The sequence below is a fragment of the Perca flavescens genome, chromosome 19 (genome assembly GCF_004354835.1).
Source record: "Perca flavescens isolate YP-PL-M2 chromosome 19, PFLA_1.0, whole genome shotgun sequence".
Taxonomy (NCBI): domain Eukaryota; kingdom Metazoa; phylum Chordata; class Actinopteri; order Perciformes; family Percidae; genus Perca; species Perca flavescens.
Window position 1 is genome coordinate 11,313,303 of NC_041349.1, and position 22,209 is coordinate 11,335,511.

The following is a 22,209-nucleotide window of genomic DNA, read 5'->3' on the forward strand; positions in this document are numbered from 1 at the left end:
CTTATATTCTTTACACTTTTATGCCCCAATTTACGGTGGAAATACCTTTATTTAGCCTATGTGAAGAAGAAAATAACAGTTGACAATTCAAAATATATCAAAAATATAATGGAAAGTATGTTGTCATTGGGCATTTTTAAGTGGGTATATGGAAATTCTGGAGCTTTCTTAGTGGGTATACTGCTTATACCTGCGTATCACGTAGACTACCATCCATCCAGAGTCAGTCTGTAGATTTATCTAAATATTAATATTATTTTTTGAACCAGTTTTGTTAATTGGGGTTTTATTTACTCGCGCATAATACACAGTTTATCAAATTGTCAGTAAAAGCATAGATTTCTGTCAAACAAGGTAACACAGTCACATTGGCTTTACTACTGTATATGGACCAATCATGCTTACTTTTGTGGGCGTAGTTCCTCCCCCAAAAGGTCCAGTCTGAGCCAGGAAAAACCTGACACCGCATGCATTATAAATAAATGTACCAAATGTGTGCGTGTATTCAATTCCACTCTTTGTCCTCTGGTATGATCCATCCAGGTGTTCTGTGTGTGAAGCTCCCTCTCAGCCCGTGGCGGTCCACAGTCAGGACATGACCATCCCCACCTGTCCTCCCGGCTGGAGGAGTCTCTGGATAGGATACTCCTTCCTCATGGTAAACTAAAGACTTTAAATCACCCTCTTCTCATAATAAGGCCTACAAAATAAAACCTAAATGTGTGTGTCCTCTGCAATCTCTGGAATAAGACAAACTGTAGTTAGACAAGTTAAATAAGAAAGGGTTTTCTTCCATGTATAATTTTTTTTTGTCATTTGGATTGCGTAAACTGTCATTTTTCTTGTTTTAGTAGTTGAGTATTCTACCGAGTAGTCCATCCATTAATCGAGGAATCGGATGAGAAATACTTTTGCTTCATTAAAGCGCAATAATAAATAATATGATCAGTGAAAACTAAACCCATTTAGTGCATTTAAGTGCCATGATTACATTATGGGTTTAAAAAATGTCTAACTGACGAGGAGTAGTCTCCTAGCAGCGGGCATTTGTGGTCTGATAAACAGTAATAAGTGCCCCATATCGCTGTTTTACATCAAAATTGACTTGACGTTTCTTGCAACTTGATAGTTCAAACTAGGATTTAAATCTGTAGTTTTGTCAGTTTCAAGAAATGTAGAAATGAACGCTGAAGAGAACTGTCTTTTCAAAATAAAATGTCCTCTATTTGCCAAAGTTAAAACAATTACCAGTAAGTAAGTAAGTAAGTAAAGTTTATTTCTATAGCACATTTAAAAACAACTCGCGCTGACCAAAGTGCTGTACATAGCGCATTAGCCACAGGGTAATAAAATAAAATAAGAAAAATAAAATAAAACACGTACAAATTGATTTAAATAAATAATTTAGGCTAAAAAGTACATCGAAAGACAAACAATTACAAACGTAATGCAGCTTGGGAATACATCTTAAAGGGTAATAACAGTTTTTTTTTTTTTACCGGGACCCTATGTTCCTATGTTTTTGTGTCTAAGTGACTGATTGAAACAACAATCTTTGAACATTGGTCCAGTATTAAGAAAAAAATATAGTTTTTTTTAAATGGAGTCTGGTGGGTTTAGCGCTAGCAACTTCAGAGCTGTTTCTGGTTAAACAGAAAGATCTCAGAGATGTTTTAAAGGTCTGTCTCTGTAGAGATCCTTTCCATGATGTTGTCAGACACTTAGAACAATAATCTGAGCCTGTCAGTGGCAAAAACAGCACTTTTAGTGGACAAAACTGATGATGCACATTTGCCCCATAGGTCTGTGGCTGCCGGTTACAGCGTTCACACTTAAGGCCCCCTGCACATTGGCTGCGTGGCGTGAGCGTGGCGTTTCTGTTACGTGTCAGCTGCGTCGCGACTGCGTGGCGGCTGCGTGGCGGCTGCGTGGCATTTTCTATGTCTTTGCACACCAGAAACATGTCTGACGGCGGCGCTGCTGCTGCTAACCTTGTCTGTACACATGTACTGTATGTTACATGTATGTCTGCATTTATGTCAAAACCTAGAGACTTTCAAACATCAAAATGTCATTTATTTAATGTATTTGTGTCAAAATGACATATAAACATCTACATTCTATTTTGCCTGGAAACTCTTCCAACACGCTTGCGTGTCGCGAGAAAAATAGGCGTCTGTCCTATTTCTAGCATGCACGCATGTGTGCAAGCTCTAACCTGTTAACATGGGAGCCGAAATTAACATGGACACGCCACGCAGCTAACACGCTCACGCCACGAAGGCAGTGTGCAGGAGCCCTGATACTGGACCAATGTCAAAGATTGTTGTTCCCATCAGTCACTTAGACACAAAAACAGGAAAATAGGGTCCAGGTTGAAGAAAAAAAAAAACGGAAATTACCCTTCAACTACACCCATTTGTTTGAAAAAACAAATGCTTGTAGAGCAGACAGGAAGTGATGCATTTTACTTTCCAGCAGCAGTTAGTGTAGAATGAATAAAGAATCGACTTTCCCTCTTCTCTCGTGTGCAGCACACGGCAGCCGGCGCCGAGGGCGGCGGTCAGTCCCTGCAGTCTCCCGGCTCCTGCCTGGAGGATTTCCGCGCAACGCCGTTCATCGAGTGCAACGGGGGCAAGGGCACCTGCCACTACTTCGCCAACAAGTACAGCTTCTGGCTCACCACCGTGGACCCTCGCCAGGAGTTTGTTTACTCGCCAGCACAGGAGACCCTGAAGGGAGGCCAGGAGCGCTCCCGAGTCAGCCGCTGCCAAGTCTGCAGCAAGATCTTGTAATAGGAGGAGGAGGAGGAGGAGGTGATATATCAACACCTCACAGGAAATAAAAAAGAGAGGTGTTGATGATTGAGGATGAGATGATTTTTATAAAAGAAATCTATAGAAGAACACTGACTGAAAATGAGCCCCTAGCCTGCGTCTCCGATGGTTTCAGAATCGAGTCGAACAACAAATCGACTCAGTTTTTTGAGTTTTTGATCCCTTTTTAGGAATGAATGGCTTATTAAAAAACAAAAACAAAAAAGAAGAGTTGGAGGGAGGAAATGCAAAGAGGAGGGGTCCAGCGGGATTGCCCTTCTTTAGATTATCACTGACAATGGTGCTATTGTTTATGTTTATTTTGTGTCTCGTTGCGTTTTTCTTTTGTTTTGTTTTGGCGAGAAGCATTCTCGGCTACCTCAGAGAGTGCCACCCCGCTTTGGACAGCACTGCACCGCCTACGCATCAGCACGCATCCGCACACATCTGGGCGGCTGCTTCAGATACGTCAGTTCAGACAGTAGAGTCAAACATGGGTCTAAAGTCTTCACTTCTGTGAACTGATCTATCTGAAGTAGAAGCACCTGATTCTGGTTTAAACGCACGTTTTAGTGAAATGGCCGCCTCAAAACTTTGCTTCTCTTGTATTGACTGCCCGCTACAACCACTTTATAACCGCAGTGACGTTACAGGTAATGTTACGTTAAAAGCTGCATCCTGTTTTGCAAGTGACTGCATTGGTTATCATTTCATAACGGTATGGAAATCTAGTTGCTGACATTTTAGTCTGCTTGAAGTAAAGGACAATTCCGGCGCAAAATAAACCCAAGGGGTCCAAGTGTATACCAAGTCGACCGTTCTCTGGGTCATGTTTTCATGCTAATCGAATGTGTGTTTAGCTTGAAACAAGCTAGCGCAAACAGCTGATTAGCTGCTTATAATAATCTATCTTTTTAATAAACTGTCTGTACACTTACAAAGTTCTTAATGCTTCGGTTTACACGTAGGGACCCTCATTATGCTAGTGTCGAAGTGTGGTGCTATTTTGAGCCTTGTTAGTGGTATAAAATGGTGATTTACCCTCTGCCCTGAAAGCTAGCGTTAGCAGCTAATCACCGGTTCGCGCTAGCTTGTTTCAAGCTAGAGACACATTCAATTAGCATGAAAACATATCCCAGAGAACGGTCGACTCGGTACACATATGTTATTAACCCCTAGGCTCATTTTGCGCCGGAATTGTCCTTTATGGAGCACAATAAGCGTGCTACTATTTTTTTTTTTTTTTTTTGAAAGTTGCATTATTGTTGTTTGTTTCCGTTTTCGTGCATACAAGAAAAAGTATCCAAAAGCATTCAAGGTGCGAGCAAAATGTGTAAAACTAATGGAGGAAGGAAAGTGAAAGAAAGAGTAGCTAGTAATAAATACACAAGCACGGTGCTTGTTCAGTCAGTATTTTACATTTTAAATCAGATACTGGACCAACAGTGGCTTTTTAAGGCAGAAAAAGAACCAGATTTTTCAATATCTTTTTTACAATTTACACGTTTGCTCATTATTTGTCTGCTGGATTTGATTTTCTAACAACACGGCAAGTTGTATTATCAGGTTTCAACTGTCAAATCTCAGATATTCTAGCTTCAGGAAGGTTTTTCAGAACATTCACCGCCTCCTAAGAATGACACAACCGACAAAAAAACAACAACTAAAGGTTCATTTTAATGAATTTTTATTACTTCAAGCAAGTTGCAGTTCTATACTAGTTGATTTTCATAGTTTACAGGAATTATTTTAAACCGACGACGGCCTGGAACTTAAGAAAATCTATTGAATCATGTAAAGTGTGATGAGGTTAAAAGTGTCAGGGTTCCTATGGTCATAAAAAAAAAACTGGAAAAATTATGAAATTGGAAAAACAATTGTGACCAAATGTTTTCATTGTTTTTTATTTCGATTATATCACAAAGGGGACAACAGGAAGACAAGTGCACGTACAACACATACACTTACTTCCCCATAAGCGCAAGTATTAGTTGCCCATGTCCGATTGCTAACACACTTTATTATTTAATCACCATAACTTCACAGAATGTTTGGAAATCATTGGCCAACATGTGTAGGAACCCTGGAGTTTATTCTTGATCCTGGAAATTGAAGTTTGACTAAACGAGCTAAGAGTTTATAAGCAAAGTCCATCTGCCAGTGAAGCTAAGAAGTGAACCGTGAGTTCAGTATTTTTTTTGCCAAACTTAAAGGAAAATGCTCAGCAACAATATAATCTATTCATATTATGCCATTATTGTTTAAAAACATGCAAAATTACCAGCGCAGTCCTTTAACTTTACACCTGTAATCTCTGTATATTTCATAATATGACTCAATATAGTATAGTATACTATATGGTGCTACACAATACCCTGACAGCTGACTTGAAAGGCAACATTTAAAATATTAAACTGCATGCAATAAAAAGGAAAAAAACAAAAAAAACAGCACTTTTCATCTGAATAGCTAAAACAGAAGCTCTGCAACATGCTTACTTTAGTGTAACTGTAATGACTTGAATGAGGTCACCCATTCAAAAATATTGCACTGATGTGAACTCACATGGGGCTCGAACGTAGACACATCTCCAAATCAGAGACTTTCATTTTCATCTCGTGACCAAACTAGTGTTTTTTAATCACGCTTCTCTCACACTAAATTTGCAAAAGCAAACCACACGCTCACACTCACACACACAACACGAAACACACACACACACTCTCTGATAGATTGTTAATTATTGCTGTACATAATGCTTACTGTATTTCCCACCAAAGTATGTTGGAGCATAAAGTCTTTAAAGTGCCCATATTATGCTTTTTGCCTTTCCATTATTGTGTTATATATCATTTTGTGCACATTATAGGTTTACCAAGTGAAAAAGCCCAAAGTCCACCCCAAAGAGACTTACCATCTCCAACAGAAAATACTGTTCACCAACTGCTCCAAACAGCTCTATTGTAGTCCAGCCTTTACTTCAGAGACAAACGTGGGTCACTTTGTAACACACGTTATAACGCTCACCTAGCTGCTAGCGTGGCACACCCTCATACTCTGCTTCTGACTGGCTAGTAGTCCTTACCTAGGTACTGTCAGGGCATGCCCTCATACTCAGCTTCTGACTGGCTAGTAGTCCTTACCTAGCTACTGTCAGGGCACGCCCTCATACTCTGCTTCTGACTGGCTAGTAGTCCTTACCTAGGTACTGTCAGGGCACACCCTCATACTCTGCTTCTGACTGGCTAGTAGTCCTTACCTAGGTACTGGACATGTGCGACTCCCAACAAAGATGGCACAGAAGTGAGATGCCTCACTCTGTAGCTAAAACAGAGAGCTCAACACACAGGGTGAAAAGAAGAGCTGCAGCAATGTGCAGTACAACAAAAATATGGTGTTTTTTGAAAATTAAACCACGTAAACCTATTCTGGTACAACCTCTAAATACAATTATGCATTGAATTAGCATAATATGAGCACTTTAAAGTGATTAGCTCTTTTGTTTTTTGTTGTTTTGTTTTTCCCGGTCTATGTGTCTGTTCCCTGTCCGGATAAGAAAGAGGAAGAAGTGAGTCATTTTCTGTCTATAAATGTAGATTTTGCAGCCATATTTATGACAGAATTGACAATTTTTTTACATTGACTTTGGTTTGCGATGCACATTCAAACTCTCGACAGTTCTCCTCTCCTATCCTTGGACAGTGAAAGCTACTAAGTGACTTGTAACCACTATGACCACTGTGTCTAGCATATTGCTATGTCTCTCTGCTGGTAGCCCTGATTCTAATACTATGTCACACGTTACCTTTTTATTTTTTTTTTATGTTGCCCTTTTCTTTTTTCTTTTGTCAGCCTTTGTGGTTTTGTAATCTAGATTGTAATTATTTTACGTAAATCATGATACTATCCCCTGGTTTTATTTACTGAGATGGGAGGAAATGGGACGATAATGATGTGTACATTAAATATTATGGAGAGAGAAAAAAACAACAGATGCCTTTTAGGATTATGTTTTTAATGGAAAATATATTCACCACTGATGATTTCGCTAACAGATGCAACAACCAATTTTATTATCTGTTTGGTCTTTACCCCAATTTTTCCAACAACAAAAAAAGAACGAGTTGAAATGTTTCATGCAGCAGCATGCTGTAAGTGCCGGAGTGACAGAAAGGAAATGCAGTTTTCCTCAAAGAGGATCTATAACAATAAAATGGTAATAACATGTCTGTTACTGTAATGTGTATTTCTGTGCTCACACACACTTTGAAATAAAGTCTCTAAACTAACTTTCTAATGCAGAGTTATTCTTTATAAAGGTGAGGTGTTTCAGCGTTTTCGTGCTAGCAGCAGGCATGGTTTCAACGTGTTGTTATTATATGTTTTGTTGCGCTGTAGTAAGCAGGGGCAATTCTAGGATCAGACCTTTTGGGGATGGACTCAGCCCCTAATGAGAATATGACAGTGCTGCCCTTTGCTGCATGTCATTCCACCTCTATCTCTACCCTTTAATGTCTTCAGCTGTCCTGTCCAAATAAAGGCTGAAATGCTCAAAAAATAATCTTAAAAAATATATATATTATAAAACTAAAAATAAATCTGTAAAGTGGGTGCAATACCTACTGGTTTATAATACATACAAATATGAATTGCTTAGTGAATGAGCAAGATCCTAAAAGTGTATGTATAATGTGGAATGAAACTGGAGGAAACCACTATCAAATCCAGTGAGGTTTAAATAAAATTGGTATGAATAGTCTAGTCAATTTTATTTTTGCCCACACCCATTATTTGAAGGGGTTTATTAAATTACAAAAAAACTAAATAGAGGTAGAAATACAAACTGTCATGTCACCTCCCGGACAGTAGGTGGCGACAAACGCCTAAAATGTTGGAAACAGAAACAGAAGAAGCCTAGCATCACAACACTGCTCGTAACGTTAGCTCAAAGAAGAGCGGAGTGAATTTTTTCTGCTAATTGGGAACATATTAACAGGTGAGTATTACAACCGGCAGCCAACAAAGCACCCAAATGACTTGTTTAGTCCATGTGTACGTTCTTACAAGTGTTAAATCAGATATTAGTCCTTTAAGGGGTGCGTAAAATCATAAACAGTATATGCGTAAAACGTTAGCTTACCAGCTAACATTAGCTCCGCTAGCTTCTTCCCTTTAACAATCTAACGTTTTATTTTTGACACGATGTGTGACATCGCTGCATACAAAGAGTCTGCTATAGCTCAAAGATGAAATGCGTAGCTATGATGTGATGTTGCTGCCATCTCCATTACTGCAAGCTAGCTAGCTAGTTAATGCTACAGTTATTATGACGTTACGCAGTGCAGCCTGCTGTTTTACATTACCATTAGCTATATAACGATAGCTACACTAACATTCATTACCTAAAAGCGGTTTCTTGTGATGGTTTTCGTAATTAAAAGGACATGATATTGTCTGCAGGGTTCGTAGCTTCACACGTTATGCTTGCTGTGAGTAATGTGATATGTGCTCGGATGAAAGAAATCACTGGTAACTAATTTACAGAAATACATTGACATGTCAAAGTAGGAAAAGCACACATGTGTATTCAAACCCATTAATGATGGCTGCATTCCACTTAGGAGAGGTCCTGGTATGGTACATGCTGACTCACTGAAATAGCTTACTGGGACACTTGATGGAACTGAGCCATCATTATGGTTATCAATTTCAGCTGTGCTTTTCCTACCATGACAAGACAAAATGTCTGCTGTTAAAAAAGGTCCATAAAGTATTCAGTCTAGAAAATTAGAAAACTCAGTACCTGGGCTGGGACCGAAGATATGATTGGATTTGTGTTGCGATTTTCATTTATTGTGATTATTCGATACTTTTGATTATTGCCATTTACTTTTCCTTCTTTAACAAAAACAAAAGTTGAATAATGCACTTCTAGAGACAATATATATACGTACATAGATATTAGGGCTGTCAAACGATTCAAATATTTAATTGCGATTAATCACATTAATGTCATAGTTAACTCGCAGTTAATCGCACATTTTTATCTACTCTAAATGTCCCTTGATTTATTTTTGTCTTATTTTTTTTTTTTTTTTTTAAAGCTCTTATCAACATGGAAAAGTGGATCGTTTTTTTTTTTTTTTTTTTTTATTGAAAACAACATTGGCATATACTGTAGTGTTCAATTTCACACTAACATTCTCACTTGGAGCAAATAATCTCTCACACAATGTAACAGTCTCCATCACGATGGGGGGCGGAGATTTCCCATCAGCTGTGTGCTTGGCCATCAAGTGGTATTTCAGACTGGACGTGCTGCGATGATAGCTCACTTCACAACGACAAAACACACAGATCACTTTGGTCTTGTCAATGGAACCATTTGGCAACTTTTTAAAAGTTTGCATACATTTCGGCGCCTTGTGCTCGCCATCCACTCAAAACGTAACTTTAGCCTACTACTCTTTGGCCGGCTCGCAAGCCCAAACAAGCGTGTGCGGCGTGCCTGTTGTGTTTCCGGTCTAGCTAGATCCGGTGTGGTGTTGTAGTTTTTCTAACATTACTAGTTGTTGCAACAGCATGTGAAAAAAACTACAAAGTTTGCTAGGCCAAAAAGAATGTTAATCTCACCATTAAAAAATGCGTTTAACTGACAGCACTAATACAAATTTATATTTTCTGTGTTTTTTTTATGTGCTTCTTTACAAATATATTAAATGTCAGACTGACTCACTGACATGTGATGCGTCCATGTATCGTGAAAGAGTCGAATCAGGACAAAGGATATAGTCCTAGCCCTACTTAATACATTTTTAGTTTTTTGAAGTAAAAGCAATCAGTTTATGTTTATTTATTGTTTATTACCAGTGCATTGAATATTCTAAGTTACAAATGGCCGGGGAAAAAAACAAAACTAATAGATCATGAGACATTTTCTAAACTATTTCTTTTCTAAAAAGAATGCACATCACATGTCAGTCAGTCAGTCTGACATGTATTCCATTTGTGAAGAAGTTCATAACATGGATTTTCTGCTTTCGGTCTGTTTTGCTGGAAACGGATATGTAGTCGCCATCGTCGTGCATTTAATTGATCACTAATGTTCCGATTCGTGTCACTGAGACATCCTGTTTTCCTCTTTGATCTTCAACGCAGGTACGCTGGAATTTTCTGACACCCACTCGGACATGTCCTATGTCTTCATCAACGACTCGTCGCAGACTAACGTGCCTCTGCTGCAGGCCTGCATTGATGGAGACCTGCCTTTCGCCAAGAGGCTCCTGGAGACGGGATGCGACCCCAACATCCGAGACAACCGGGGCCGCACTGGCCTGCACCTAGCTGCCGCACGAGGGAACGTGGAGATCTGCCGACTCCTGCACAAGTTCGGCGCCGACCTCTTGGCGACTGATTATCAAGGAAACACAGCTCTGCATCTGTGTGGTCATGTGGACACTATCCAGTTCCTGGTCTCCAACGGGCTGAAGATCGATATCTGGTAAGGAGTGTTATCGATATGCATAGATATCCTTTCTTGGGTGTTTGCTTTGAGCATCACTGCGCCATTGTGCGTAACTGTAAAATGATCTTTCATCTCGGATTTCTTGTGAACTGCAAGAGGGAAAAAAAGGAAGAAAAAAAAAAGGCTGGGGGGGAAATAAGGGTTTGTTTTTTTCTTTTTTTTAGGCTCAAGATTCGATTCAAAATCGATTTTCGATTCAAAAACGATTCTCGATTTAAAAAAAAATATTCTGTGTAGCTAGATGTAGTTACTTTTCCCTTGTGATTGCAGTAGACGTACAATAAAAACAAAAAAATATGAATAGATTTTTGGAATTCTATGAATCAATTTTGAATCGGTAGAGCTTGAATCGCGATACCAATGTGAATTGTCCTTTTTTTTTTTTTTTTTTTTTTTTTTTTTTTGCACACCCCTAGGGGAAATGCAACACTACCAACGTAGCCGTGACGTGTAGTTACTTTTTTTGAGAGGTGGTGGTTTACGTGTCAGCTGCGTGGATTTTTCTATGTCTTTACACACCAGAAACGTGTCTGACGCGGCGCTGCTGCTGCCAGCCTTGTCTGGACACATGCATGTTTCCCATCGATAAAATAAATACCATGTTAAACATTAATATATACTGATCTGATTACAGCAAAGACAACGTCGGCAGTATTGACGGCAAAATAGGCTACAGAATATTTCCTTCTGGATTGACAGGTGCAATATTAGAAAATCGATTTAAAAAAAAAAAAAAAAAAAAAAAGACATTTACATCTGCATTTATATCAACATATAGAGACTTTCAAACACCAACATGTCATTTTTGAATATGTATTTGTGTCTAAATGACATATAAACATATTTTCCTATTCTATTTTGCCTGGAAACGCTTCCAACACGCTTGCGTGTCGCGTGAAAAATAGGCGTCTGTTCTATATCTAGCAGGCACGGGTTTTCGGCGCCTGAGACACACGTGTCACGTAGGCAGTGTGTAAGCTCTGACCTGTTAACATGGGAGCCAAAATATAAACGGACACGCTCGCGCCACGCAGCCAGCGTGTTAACCGGCCTAACATGTAGAGACAATCTGAATGTGGTGTTGCTGTTGTGATTTGATCACTCAGGCTAGTTTTAAACTTTTGCAAATAGGTCTGTGTGTGTGTGTGTGTGTGTGTGTGTGTGTGTGTGTGTGTGTGTGTGTGTGTGTGTGTGTGTGTGTGTGTGTGTGTGTGTGTGTGTGTGTGTCTGTGTGTCTGTGTGTCTGTGTGTCTGTGTGTGGGATGTCCAATACATGTATTTGCCTAGATAATAGAGCTGCACACTGTTTCTGTGGTTACGAAAATAACTAGTAAACAAAGTAACTGAAAGATAATACATTTAACTCAGTGCAGCTAGCATTTTTCTTTTTTTTTTTTTTTTATAAATCTCATCTATAAAATCAACTTTTACTTAGAATGGTGTAGAATTGACTGACATAAATGATTGGAGTAAGGTGATCTGGGTGACTGTCATGGAGTAGTAGTAGTACTTGGAGAAGGGCTCCTGTGACTCTGTGGCCTCTAACCGTGCTGTGTCTGCCTGACAGTAACCACAATGGCTCGACCCCTCTGGTGCTGGCGAAGAGACGCGGCGTGAACAAGGACGCCATCCGTCTGCTGGAAGGACTGGAGGAGCAGGAGGTGAAGGGCTTCAACCGAGGAGCGCACTCTAAACTGGAGACCATGCAGATGGCCGACAGCGAGAGGTACACGTGTAGGGAACGAGAGGAATGGTGGACTGGGTGGGCGGAGTGGGAGAGACAGAAGAGTAAGGGTGGGGACCTGTGATTACCAGGACCGGTGTGCGTAAAGTCGCCGCCGGTAAACCCAGCAGTGTGAGCGGTAGCACAAAACTGAAACATGGGTAACGTTTAGATCACTGCAAAAGCGCTTGCTGATAAATTGGACAGGTTGCAAAATGCTAGAAAGGCTAGGAAAGGAAATCAATACAAGGGTTGATATTAAAGGGTGATAAAATACACGTAGCCTATAGAATGCAAAGCAGTCCCTCCTCCTGGGATTGCATAAGGCTAATGAATGAAAAAAATATCAGCAACTAGTCGACGTCGACTTTCACGTCCGAGTCAAATTCTCAAAATCTGAGGTAATGCGACCCCTACAACCCACAACGGGGACGACACGCAGCAAAGCCTTTTTCACCATGAAGTAAACAGTACCTTAAACCAACTCTTTGGGAGTCAGTTATTTATGTCAACATCAATCTGGTGCATTAAAAAAGTAGATTTGAGGGCTGCTTTTTGCTGTAACAGTTTACAACCGAGGTTCTCTGAGAATCTCTTTTTTTTTTTTTTTATATCCAAGCTAAACAGGTATTGTAACTGAAATTTCCCCCTAACCAAATTGATATTGAATCAAATCAGAATTGTAATCGAATCGGGGCATGAATGGATCAGAGTCGAATCTATTCAATAAATGGTTGGCGATACCCAGCCCTGCCCATTACTCCTCATGATTCATGACAAACAATAATAATAATCATTACACAAAAAGCATAGTCCCAGTGAAGCTGCGTTTGAGGCAGGAGGAGGAGGAGGAGGAGGACGACGAAGATCTGGTCTGTAACAGTGATCTCTGTGTCTGTCCCAGTGCGATGGAGAGCCACTCCCTGCTCAACCCCAACCTGCAGAGCAGCGAGGGCGTCCTGTCCAGCTTCAGGACCACGTGGCAGGAGTTTGTGGAGGACCTCGGCTTCTGGAGGGTCCTGCTGCTGCTGGTGGTCATCGCCCTCCTCTCCCTGGGCATCGCCTACTACGTCAGCGGAGTCCTGCCTTTCTCCAGCAGCCAGCTGGAGCTGGTGCACTGAGCGAGGGGGCGACGGAGAAGCACGGGAGTAAAATACACGAGAGAAGTTCTCTTCATACCAGAACAGAAATCCAGATTTTTTTTTTTTTTTTTTTTTTTCATTTGCAGCCCAGATCTGGTCTTCATCTCGGTTACCTAAACAGGGAAACATCATATGGTATTAATAGTAAAGCAGTGATCTCCAAAAGAACAAAACTCACTTTCATAATTCAAACAACTTGAGGTGATGAACAGGAAGTGTCTCATGTGGTACTGAGAACATGTGTTGAAGTATTGTGTAACATATCCCCTTTTAAAATGACATCCCCGATGAAGCTGCTTTTAAAATAGTGAGAGTGAGAAAATGTAATGCTTTTGTTCTGTTTTAATGCAGTTCTAGAAAGACTGTCCTTTTCATTTCATTCATACTGTATGCTCTGTTACAAGCTGTTTATTGCCAACATTTTGTATCTCTTATTTTCCTATTCTTTTAACTGTTATTTATCAATTATGTTCTGAATTTTTTTCTGCATACTGTATGTTTTTTCTTGCTTTCTTCGCCAATTCCCAGTTTGATCCATCTCCTGTTCCAGCTGGAGACCATTTAGTTGTGATAACTGAAAGTTGATTTCTTCGTGTTGCATCGTCTGCGTACGTAGAAAAGCACCTTGACTGTGTGCCTTGGTGAGAGAAAGCTTCATGTTCCACGATGAAGACATTCCCGTCAGAAGCATGCGGCTGTGTTGCATTAATATCTGCCCTGTTGTTGTAAACATCATATATAGGCACACTGTTTATAAACTGTAGGGTTATGGCAGCAGATTATTACTTGTTTTGTTGTATTTTTATTTTAATGTTCTTTGTAAACCATGTCGATTTGATTTGTTGGAGCTTTTCCACCCGTTGATTTTCCGTGAACAATAACACATTGGAAGTAAATCCTAATTTAATGTGGAGAGATAATAAAATCATTTGCGTATGTATGACTCTAATCAACAAGATGACTCCCCGTGTTGTCAGATTTATCTGCCAATCAATGCATGAACACACACACGCACACACCAGGTATTGTGGTTACAGAGGTTAAAGTGAGCATGAGGAACTCAAAATCACAGTTTAAAAATCTACTGTATATAAAAATAAATGTCTTTAATCCATCGAGTGTGCTTCTTTAGGCATCCGTGCACATGTTTGTATTATTCCCCAACAAGATCTCTTGATTTAGAGTGACTGATCTGACAGACTGTTCCACATGTTGCTCTGCTTCCTCAAAAGGGGGTTTCTGCTCCAAAATGCAGCTTCATACACCTCTCATCTTCTTGTAAAGATGTCATTATCAGAAACATGTCTTCAGATATTACAGATAATCTTGTAAAAAAAAATTACATTGTAATCATTTGGGAGGGTGTGAGGGTCAAAACCACTTTGTGTTTAGGGCTACCTTCTGCAGAGGATTTATAAACCTGGCACTAATGATTACTTTATCAGGACTCAGGTGAGTCACAGCAACAAAACAAGAAGTGCCTGGATTTGTTGCGACCCTATGAATATTGTTTGTCTTACTTTTATGCGGGGAATAAGGGACCGTTCGGTATTTATGGAATGGACCACTGGAGGAAAATAGAGGAGGGTCATGTCTTTTTATTCTTGGTTGAGGGGGGTTACCCAACTTTTGTATTCATAGAAACAGCAAAATTTCAAAGTGGCTTGTTTGGTGCATATTTTTCCATGTAGCCCTCAGTCTCGGCCCTCCTTCTCTACCAGATGGATCGAGGCATCTGACCCATGAGTTTGCTGTGGGGCAGGGGGAGCACTGCCCTCTGGTGGCTGAAACGGATAATTGCATTGTTTAAAAAATGAGTGGAATAATTACATCTGGCATGATCAGATATTTTATAAATATATTAAATGACACAAAACAACTAAATGGTGGTAGGTAATACACCTGATTTCATATACAGCTTTAGTAAAAAAAAGTATTTCCTGGCTGACGATGGGAGCAGCAGGACGCAAAAAACGAAAATGACTGTTGCACTATGTCTGCACATTTTACCGTGCCAAGGTTGCAATAAAGGTTTCCTAAATGCCACATTTGATGTCAGCTTACTAATTGATTGATTGTGGGGCTTGTGTAGATTTGGACTTCCGTTTATTCCACTTTGGTCCGTGTACGTTTTGATAGTTTGTTTTTTCGTTTGAACCACAAAACAAAATAACGAGAAACCAGCTGTTTTTCGTTTTTCGTTTCAAACCAAAAACAAAGAAACGGTAAAAAAAAAGAGCCGTTCTCCGTTTTTGGTTTCTGAATCCAAAAACGACTAAACCAAATTCAAATAACGGTCCGATTTTGGTTTTTTGAAATTCCTTTTTTTATTTCTCCGTTTGAACATCTACATTAAAAGAAAGACAGGCTGGCCACGTGACCCGGAAGTAATAGTAAAGCCTATACAAATAAAATCCGAGCTTTTAGAACGGTCATAATATGCAGCACTAACGTTATACCAGTGTAACGTTAGAAGAAAATAAATCAATCAATAAATAGGCTTATATAAACCTGGACCTATAGGACAGTTATAGGAGAAATAAGAGCTTAAGACGGCCTTCAGAGGAGGGACAGAACAACTTCCCGGTCAGCCGAGGACCGAGCAGTCGAGGAGCTATCAAATAAGCGACACGAGAAGCACCCTATGTGTTGGCTTCGCGGTTAAAGTTAAGGTAATCGTTTTCATGAGGTCATGTGTGGTTGTGTTTGTATATCTGTATACACACAAATTAGATTTGAAACGATTTGCCTTTAACCAATAACCGACAAGAAGGATTTGGGGTCAGTGCTGGTTAGTGCGCGGAAGGGAGGGGACGGGATGAGGAGGAGTGAGGGGCGAGCTAGCCTCGTTTTGTTTGACAATACTTTGAACGTCAACAAGAAGTAACGTCACTCAACATCGCTTAGAGCACCTTTAACATGGATCATATGAATCAATCATATGAATCCGGAAGATAGACTACAATACCGAATATGCGGTGGGCTATCCAGCCAACCATATTTAGGCTTTACTGTGGGACTCTTGGGTGCTTTTGGATTACTTTCTGAATCCATGGGTGAAGAAACCCTTAATTTTCAAAAAGTTTCTTCTTGAACTAGTTGTTCATCGGGAGCAGGTTATTGTCTTGTCTTGATGGTTACGTTCTTGACAGGCCAACTATCATCACTGCTCGTTGCTAACTTATCATCTGCATCACCCTTGTTTTTCTTAATGCCTTTTCTCCGAGGCCCATTTTTGCTTTTAAACTTCTTTTTTGGTCCATGGGTCCATGTCTAGTGCGGGAGGATTTCGCCTTCCTGTTTGGGAAGATCATTTTCCCTTTCTGTACTGTCCTCATTTTCTTGAAGAGTCATCAGGAGCTGGTCATTTTCTCTGGGTTCCTTCGTGTCAAGGTTTTTTAACGGCGCTTGCTCTTTCAGAGCCTTGATTTCTGCCTGGAGGACAGCGTTCCTCTTACGTTCATTCTCAAAAAAAATTCTTCAGGTCTTTAACCTGTTCTTTAAGAAACTCATTTTCTGCCTTGAGGAACGCATTTTCAGTGTATACTGTATATCTTCTGACTCCCCCTGATTCTTGTAGGAATCGGCTTTGCTTTCAGCGTTAGTTTTTGGTCCATCAAGATTCATCCAAGAACAACCTGCCGGTGGTTCATCATCTGACTCAGCCTGCTTGTTCTGATGTCTTTTCTGTCAGAATCACCTTTGCTTTTGGGGTCATTTTCTGATCCATTGGTGACAAGTTTATTGTATGAATCATCATTCATATGACAACTATAAAAACTGATGATCGACAACTCTTTATCTGATTTATCCATATAGCAGCTATACGATGAGGGTTTGTCGGTGGGAGATGAAGACTCATCATCTGACTCTTGTTTCGTGCAGATTCCATTACTGCGAAAGGTCTCCGAGGTTGTGTATTTCCTGTGGGCTGCCCATCTATGACGATTGTTGTGAGCGCAACCTGGCTGTGGTTCAATGTCACCGGTAGTCGCAAAAGTATACTCTGACTCCCCCTGCTTGATGACATTACTGTGAGATCTTTTCCCCTTAATTCTCTTCCAAAACGAACGTTTCTGCTTGAAGATTTGTCCAGGGCAGACAGGCAGACTCTTTGCAGACTAGGGCTGAAACAATTCCTTGAGTAACTACAATAATTGAATTTCATAAAATCCTCGATGCGAAATTGTTTGCCTCGAAGTTCGGTTTAACTAACGTTGTACAGCTTGTATTGCTTAAATTGAGCTATTTAACTAAAAGCCCCTTTTTAAGCTATAAAAATGAAAGGAAACCTCTCTTTTGTATATTTACTATTGCTACTTATAAAGCAGAAGTATTTCTTATCCGATTATGTGATTAATCGAAGGAATGAGCGGTAGAATGGTTGATTACTTAAAGGTGCTCTAAGCGATGTCACGCGTTTTTAGGATACAATATTTTTTGTCACATGCAGCAAACATCTCCTCACTATCCATGAGCTGCCTGTCTCCTGAACACACTGTAAAAAAGTGTGGTCTCTGTGGACAGCCCAGGCTCCACAAACGCCAACAAAAATAAACTGTGCCAACCTGCACCACCAAACATAACAAACAGTCTTCCAGCGTCCCAGCCAATAACCAACAAGAAGGGTTTGGGGGGTTAGTGCGCAGAAGGGAGGGAGAGGGGACGGGATGAGGAGGAGGGAGGGGCGAGCTAGCCTCATTTTGTTTGAAAATACTTTGAACGTCAACAAGAAGTGCTGTCACCCAACATCGCTTAGAGCACCTTTAAATAATCGATAGCTGCAGCCCTATTGCAGACAGACAATGAGTTTGTGCCGAGAGTTGTGCGAATAAATCAGATTCAAATCAGTTAACAGAGGCTCAACGCAAAATTAACCGTGTAAAAAAAAAGGTCTGATCTGGACTTACAAAGTTGAAGAACAAAGAAATCAAGGTCATACATGATGTCACATTAAGCATTGGTGTGAACTGGCAGGTTTTAGAATGCTGCAGTCCAACGCGCTGATCTGGGCTTTATTTATATTATTATTTATATTTATTTAGATGCATTGTTGCTTTTCAAGTGTTGCTACAGTAATTTCGCCTACTTTGGATGTCTCATGAGCTAAACCGGCTATCACTGTCACTGTGCCACGAGCCAAAGCATTAGGAGTTTATATTAATATAGCGCATTTTATGCAACCATGTGTTACTGTAGCGCCGTCTACCTGCCGTGAATCATTCTGTGACTTTGCTGGAAAAATCGGACCCGGGCAAAGGCATTAATAAAAACTATATAAAACTAGCGTTCTTTTCACTGTTAGTCTCGTTTGCTGTTATGATCATAAGATGGAACATTACACAGTTTCAGAAACATTTTATTTTTACAAATTTCACTTTGAATAAAAGAGCAAACAAGGCTTACAAACCTAAATCTGATAACCTTTCTAGGATGAAAGTGTTTGTCTCGTCCTGCAGGCTGCAGCTCAGTCTGCAGGACATGAAGAGACATGATGGTCCCACTCAAGTTTCAACACATTCAGGTATATTACTGTTTTCTTTTCTTTTTTACATAAGCCTACATATTGCTGCATAGTTTGAGTAAGTATCTGCCTCTCTGTCCCTCTCTCAGACACAACCCCACTTCCCTCTGCAGCTCCATGAAGAATTATTGTTCTTCTCCACCTGTCCACCAGGTGTCCTCAGACTCTCCTCATCCTGATCACCTGTGTCTCATTTCCCAATCACCCTGTCAGCACATATACCAGACCTGGTCCTGGTTGGTCCATGTTGTGTCGGGCTTTAAAAAGCACCAATACCACACTGTGAAAACACTCAACTACAAGTAAAAGTTCTGCATTCTTACTTAAAGTAAGTATGTATCAGCTAAACGTACTTAAAGTACTTAAAATAAGTATATATTGATCAGTGGAGATATGTAACTGATGTTATGTTTCTTCCTTCAAACAGTTTGGACCCAGAACGTAAGCAGTTCTGGATCTAACTTGTTCTGCTGGAGGAGACATGAGACTAAAGGAAGTGCAAACAAAGCACAGATGTTTACTGTTGACATTTAGACTGATGAACATAAAATCAGTCACAGATTAGAAAATTGATGCAAAGAAATCGGCTTACAGTTTTATATTTGGTTCTTTACTGAACTATTTTCTCTACGATTTTTGATCTTGTGATCTTCGTTGATAAATGACAGGACAAAGTGGTCACTTTGTTTTAAGCTTCTTCTCTGTATCAGTTTGGTTGATTAGGATTAGTTATATAGTTTCCACCCAGAGAAAAACAACAACACATTGTGTCAACACATTGTGTGATGTTGTAGCCTTATGCTGAAAATTATTTCAATTCAAATCACTCGACACACAATACCTCATAATGTCGATGACATTGCACTGAAAAAAAAGACATGCAACCATCAGCCAGTTCTGCTGAGTTTACGGTGGCTCCAGTCCTGGCAGTACCTCCACACTGCTTAGACGAGACCCACACAGCAGCTACGCAACTCCCATAAGCGACCTCAGTGTTGCTTTTGGATCAGAGCCAACAGAGCAGAGGCGCTCTGGGGTGGGTACCCAAACCCGGTGCCAATATGTATCTACCGGGCCGAATAGCAATGTAGATTTTGGTGCATCATTTTGGTGCCACTGAAATACCTGTGCTGCTCTCTGGTGCTCGAAAACGGACTCACCCAGAAACACATTGAATATATACTGGTTACAAGTGTAGAAGTCTACGCTTATTGGAAAACAGCCAAATGAATATTTTTACAAACCAATGAAAAGGTTGTTCAACAATTTCCAGTAACCAATAGCAAGCTTTTAAATGTCTTCAGTTAAGTTTAGCTTGTCCTTCAATAGCCATTCAGACATAGTCTTCTTCAATTACAAGCTGCAGCATACAGATTTTATAAATAGTTTCAAGCCTCTCTACAGCTCATAAATCAGTGAACAAGAAAATCCCTTGACATAGGTAATCTGACTACACTCAATGTCATAGCTCATATAACAGTGAGACAATTTTGAACAGATTAATTCAGAAATGTTGAAATGATTATCAAAACTTGAAGGAACATGATTTCCTTTAACAAACACAATTTAGTTTGTCTTATTGATGTAACACCAAAACCAAATTTCTACATTTCTTAACTCTCTATTTATTATTTCTTGCAGTCCAACTGGACTCGTATGTGACATAAATAAATTAGTGTCATCAGCAAATAAAACTTTGTGTAAAACCATGGTGGAATTTTCAAAGTCATTAATATATAATATAAAGAGAAGAGGGCCCAAAATGGATCCCTGGGGGAATCCAAATTTGATGGGTTTGCTTATGGAGATTTGTTCGTTAATATTTACATATTGCTGTCTGCCAAATAAATAACTTGTGAACCAGCTAAATGCTAGTCCTCTGATTCCATAATGATGTAATTTATTCAATAAGATGTCAAAATCAATAGTATAAAATGCCTTGGATAACTCTAAGTATTTTGTAGTATTTTGGAGCACGGTGCTGTTATGGCTCTTGTTAAGGACTTCATTTAGCACTTTCCAAGACTTCTTGGAGTAACCCTGTGATGCTTGTATGAAGTGTGTAAAGTGGTTACTTTTACTTTTCCTTATTATATGTGTAAGTTTATTCCTATAAGTAGTGTATATATCCTTGTTCATGGTTTTTTTAAGGAATGTTTGTAAAGTTTATTTTTATGCGTGATATATTTTAAGATACCCTTTGTAAGCCAGGGGTTGTAACCAGTAGCACTGCATATGGCATTCTTCTCTGGGATGGTACAACAAATAGAGTTTGTGATCTCATTTATTAGGTTGTCATATGCAGTCTCAGGATCATTGCAGTCATAGACTGCTTCCCATGTTTTGGCCTGTAAACTTTCACTCAGTTGTTGCAGGGTTCTTTTATTTAGTACTTTAGTTTTAGTTTTTCGCCGTGGTAATTTAATCTTACTAGCAAAATCTAGAAATAATACAATTGGCAAATGATGAGTAATATCAGATAACACAACTTCTAGCCTAGTGTTTTGAATGTTTGTGATGATATTGCAGACCTGCCAACCTGTACGCATTTTGTGTAGTACAGTGGTTCCCAACATTTTTTCCTTGGCGCCCCCCCTACTCATGTCTAAGAAAAGCTGAGCGCCCCATCCCCCCTGAAACCGAAGTTGAGGTAACTCTCTAGATAGAGCCTTACTTTCTTTTTTGATACAGAGGAGTTATCAGCACTTTGACGTTTCTCCGCCATGTTTCATTTATAAAATAGTAATGCTGTGTCTGATAGCAGCTGGCAGCTGACCTGATGACAGCAAGGGTCACAGGTTAAGAGGTCCCGGAGGTTTGGCCTACTAAGTAGCCTGCCTACAATTTTAAGTGAGAACAAAAATATATAGTTTTTATACAGACTTTTGTACACATTATATATTCTAGTGTATTATCATAATTTGTTTAACATGTGCAAATATTGTTTTTTTTCACCTCAACCTCAAACCAGATAAAGACTTGCATACCCCCTGTGATCTTTGCCGCCCCCCTGAGGGGTGCCCGGACCCCAGGTTGGGAACCACTAGTGTGGTAGATATGCATTTTTACATCAAAATACAGTGATAATATTTGTCACTTTAAACTACGCGAAAATCAGGTAACTGCTTAGAGTTCACTCGTTGATGTGCAGTAGCCGTCTCAGTCTAACACTTGATGGTAGTAGGTGGCTAAAATTCTGTAATTGTTGGGGCTTTGTAAATTATAGAGTGTGGTCTAGACCTACTCTATCTGTAAAGTGTCTCGATAACTCTTGTTATGATTTGATACTATGAATAAAATTGAATTGAATTGAAATTGAATTGAATTAAAACCTATGGCTAATACAGCGTAGCAGCCACGAGCATGCTGGAAAAAAAAAAAAACTAAAGAAGAGTTTGACCAATCACAGCGTTGGATTCCTTCCTCTAATGTCAAGTGGGGATATCTGCTACTAATAGTAAGACGAAAGCAAGTGTTAT

General features: G+C 39.7%; 2 protein-coding genes and 1 long non-coding RNA gene across 3 annotated transcripts in view; all 3 read left to right on the forward strand.

Annotated features, from left to right (window-relative positions):
* Positions 1-3,785, forward strand: part of col4a6 (collagen, type IV, alpha 6) — a 161,391-nt gene extending 157,606 nt beyond the window's left edge. Inside the window, exons 48-49 of the mRNA XM_028564646.1 lie at positions 544-658; positions 2,535-3,785. Of these exons, the coding sequence (XP_028420447.1) occupies positions 544-658; positions 2,535-2,795 (376 nt within the window). The 3' untranslated portion in view covers positions 2,796-3,785. The remainder of the gene's footprint in view (positions 1-543; positions 659-2,534) is intronic.
* A 3,896-nt stretch (positions 3,786-7,681) lies between these two features.
* ankrd46b (ankyrin repeat domain 46b) lies at positions 7,682-14,162 on the forward strand. Its single transcript, XM_028564665.1, has 4 exons — positions 7,682-7,812; positions 9,975-10,317; positions 11,909-12,067; positions 12,969-14,162. The coding sequence occupies exons 2-4, from the start codon at positions 10,007-10,009 to the stop codon at positions 13,183-13,185; spliced, it is 687 nt and encodes a 228-aa protein (XP_028420466.1). The 5' UTR covers positions 7,682-7,812; positions 9,975-10,006; the 3' UTR covers positions 13,186-14,162.
* A 1,636-nt stretch (positions 14,163-15,798) lies between these two features.
* On the forward strand, positions 15,799-19,020 carry LOC114546032 (uncharacterized). Its single transcript, XR_003690976.1, has 3 exons — positions 15,799-15,878; positions 18,639-18,730; positions 18,820-19,020. It is a non-coding gene; the product is annotated as an uncharacterized LOC114546032 (long non-coding RNA).
* Positions 19,021-22,209: the final 3,189 nt, after the last annotated feature.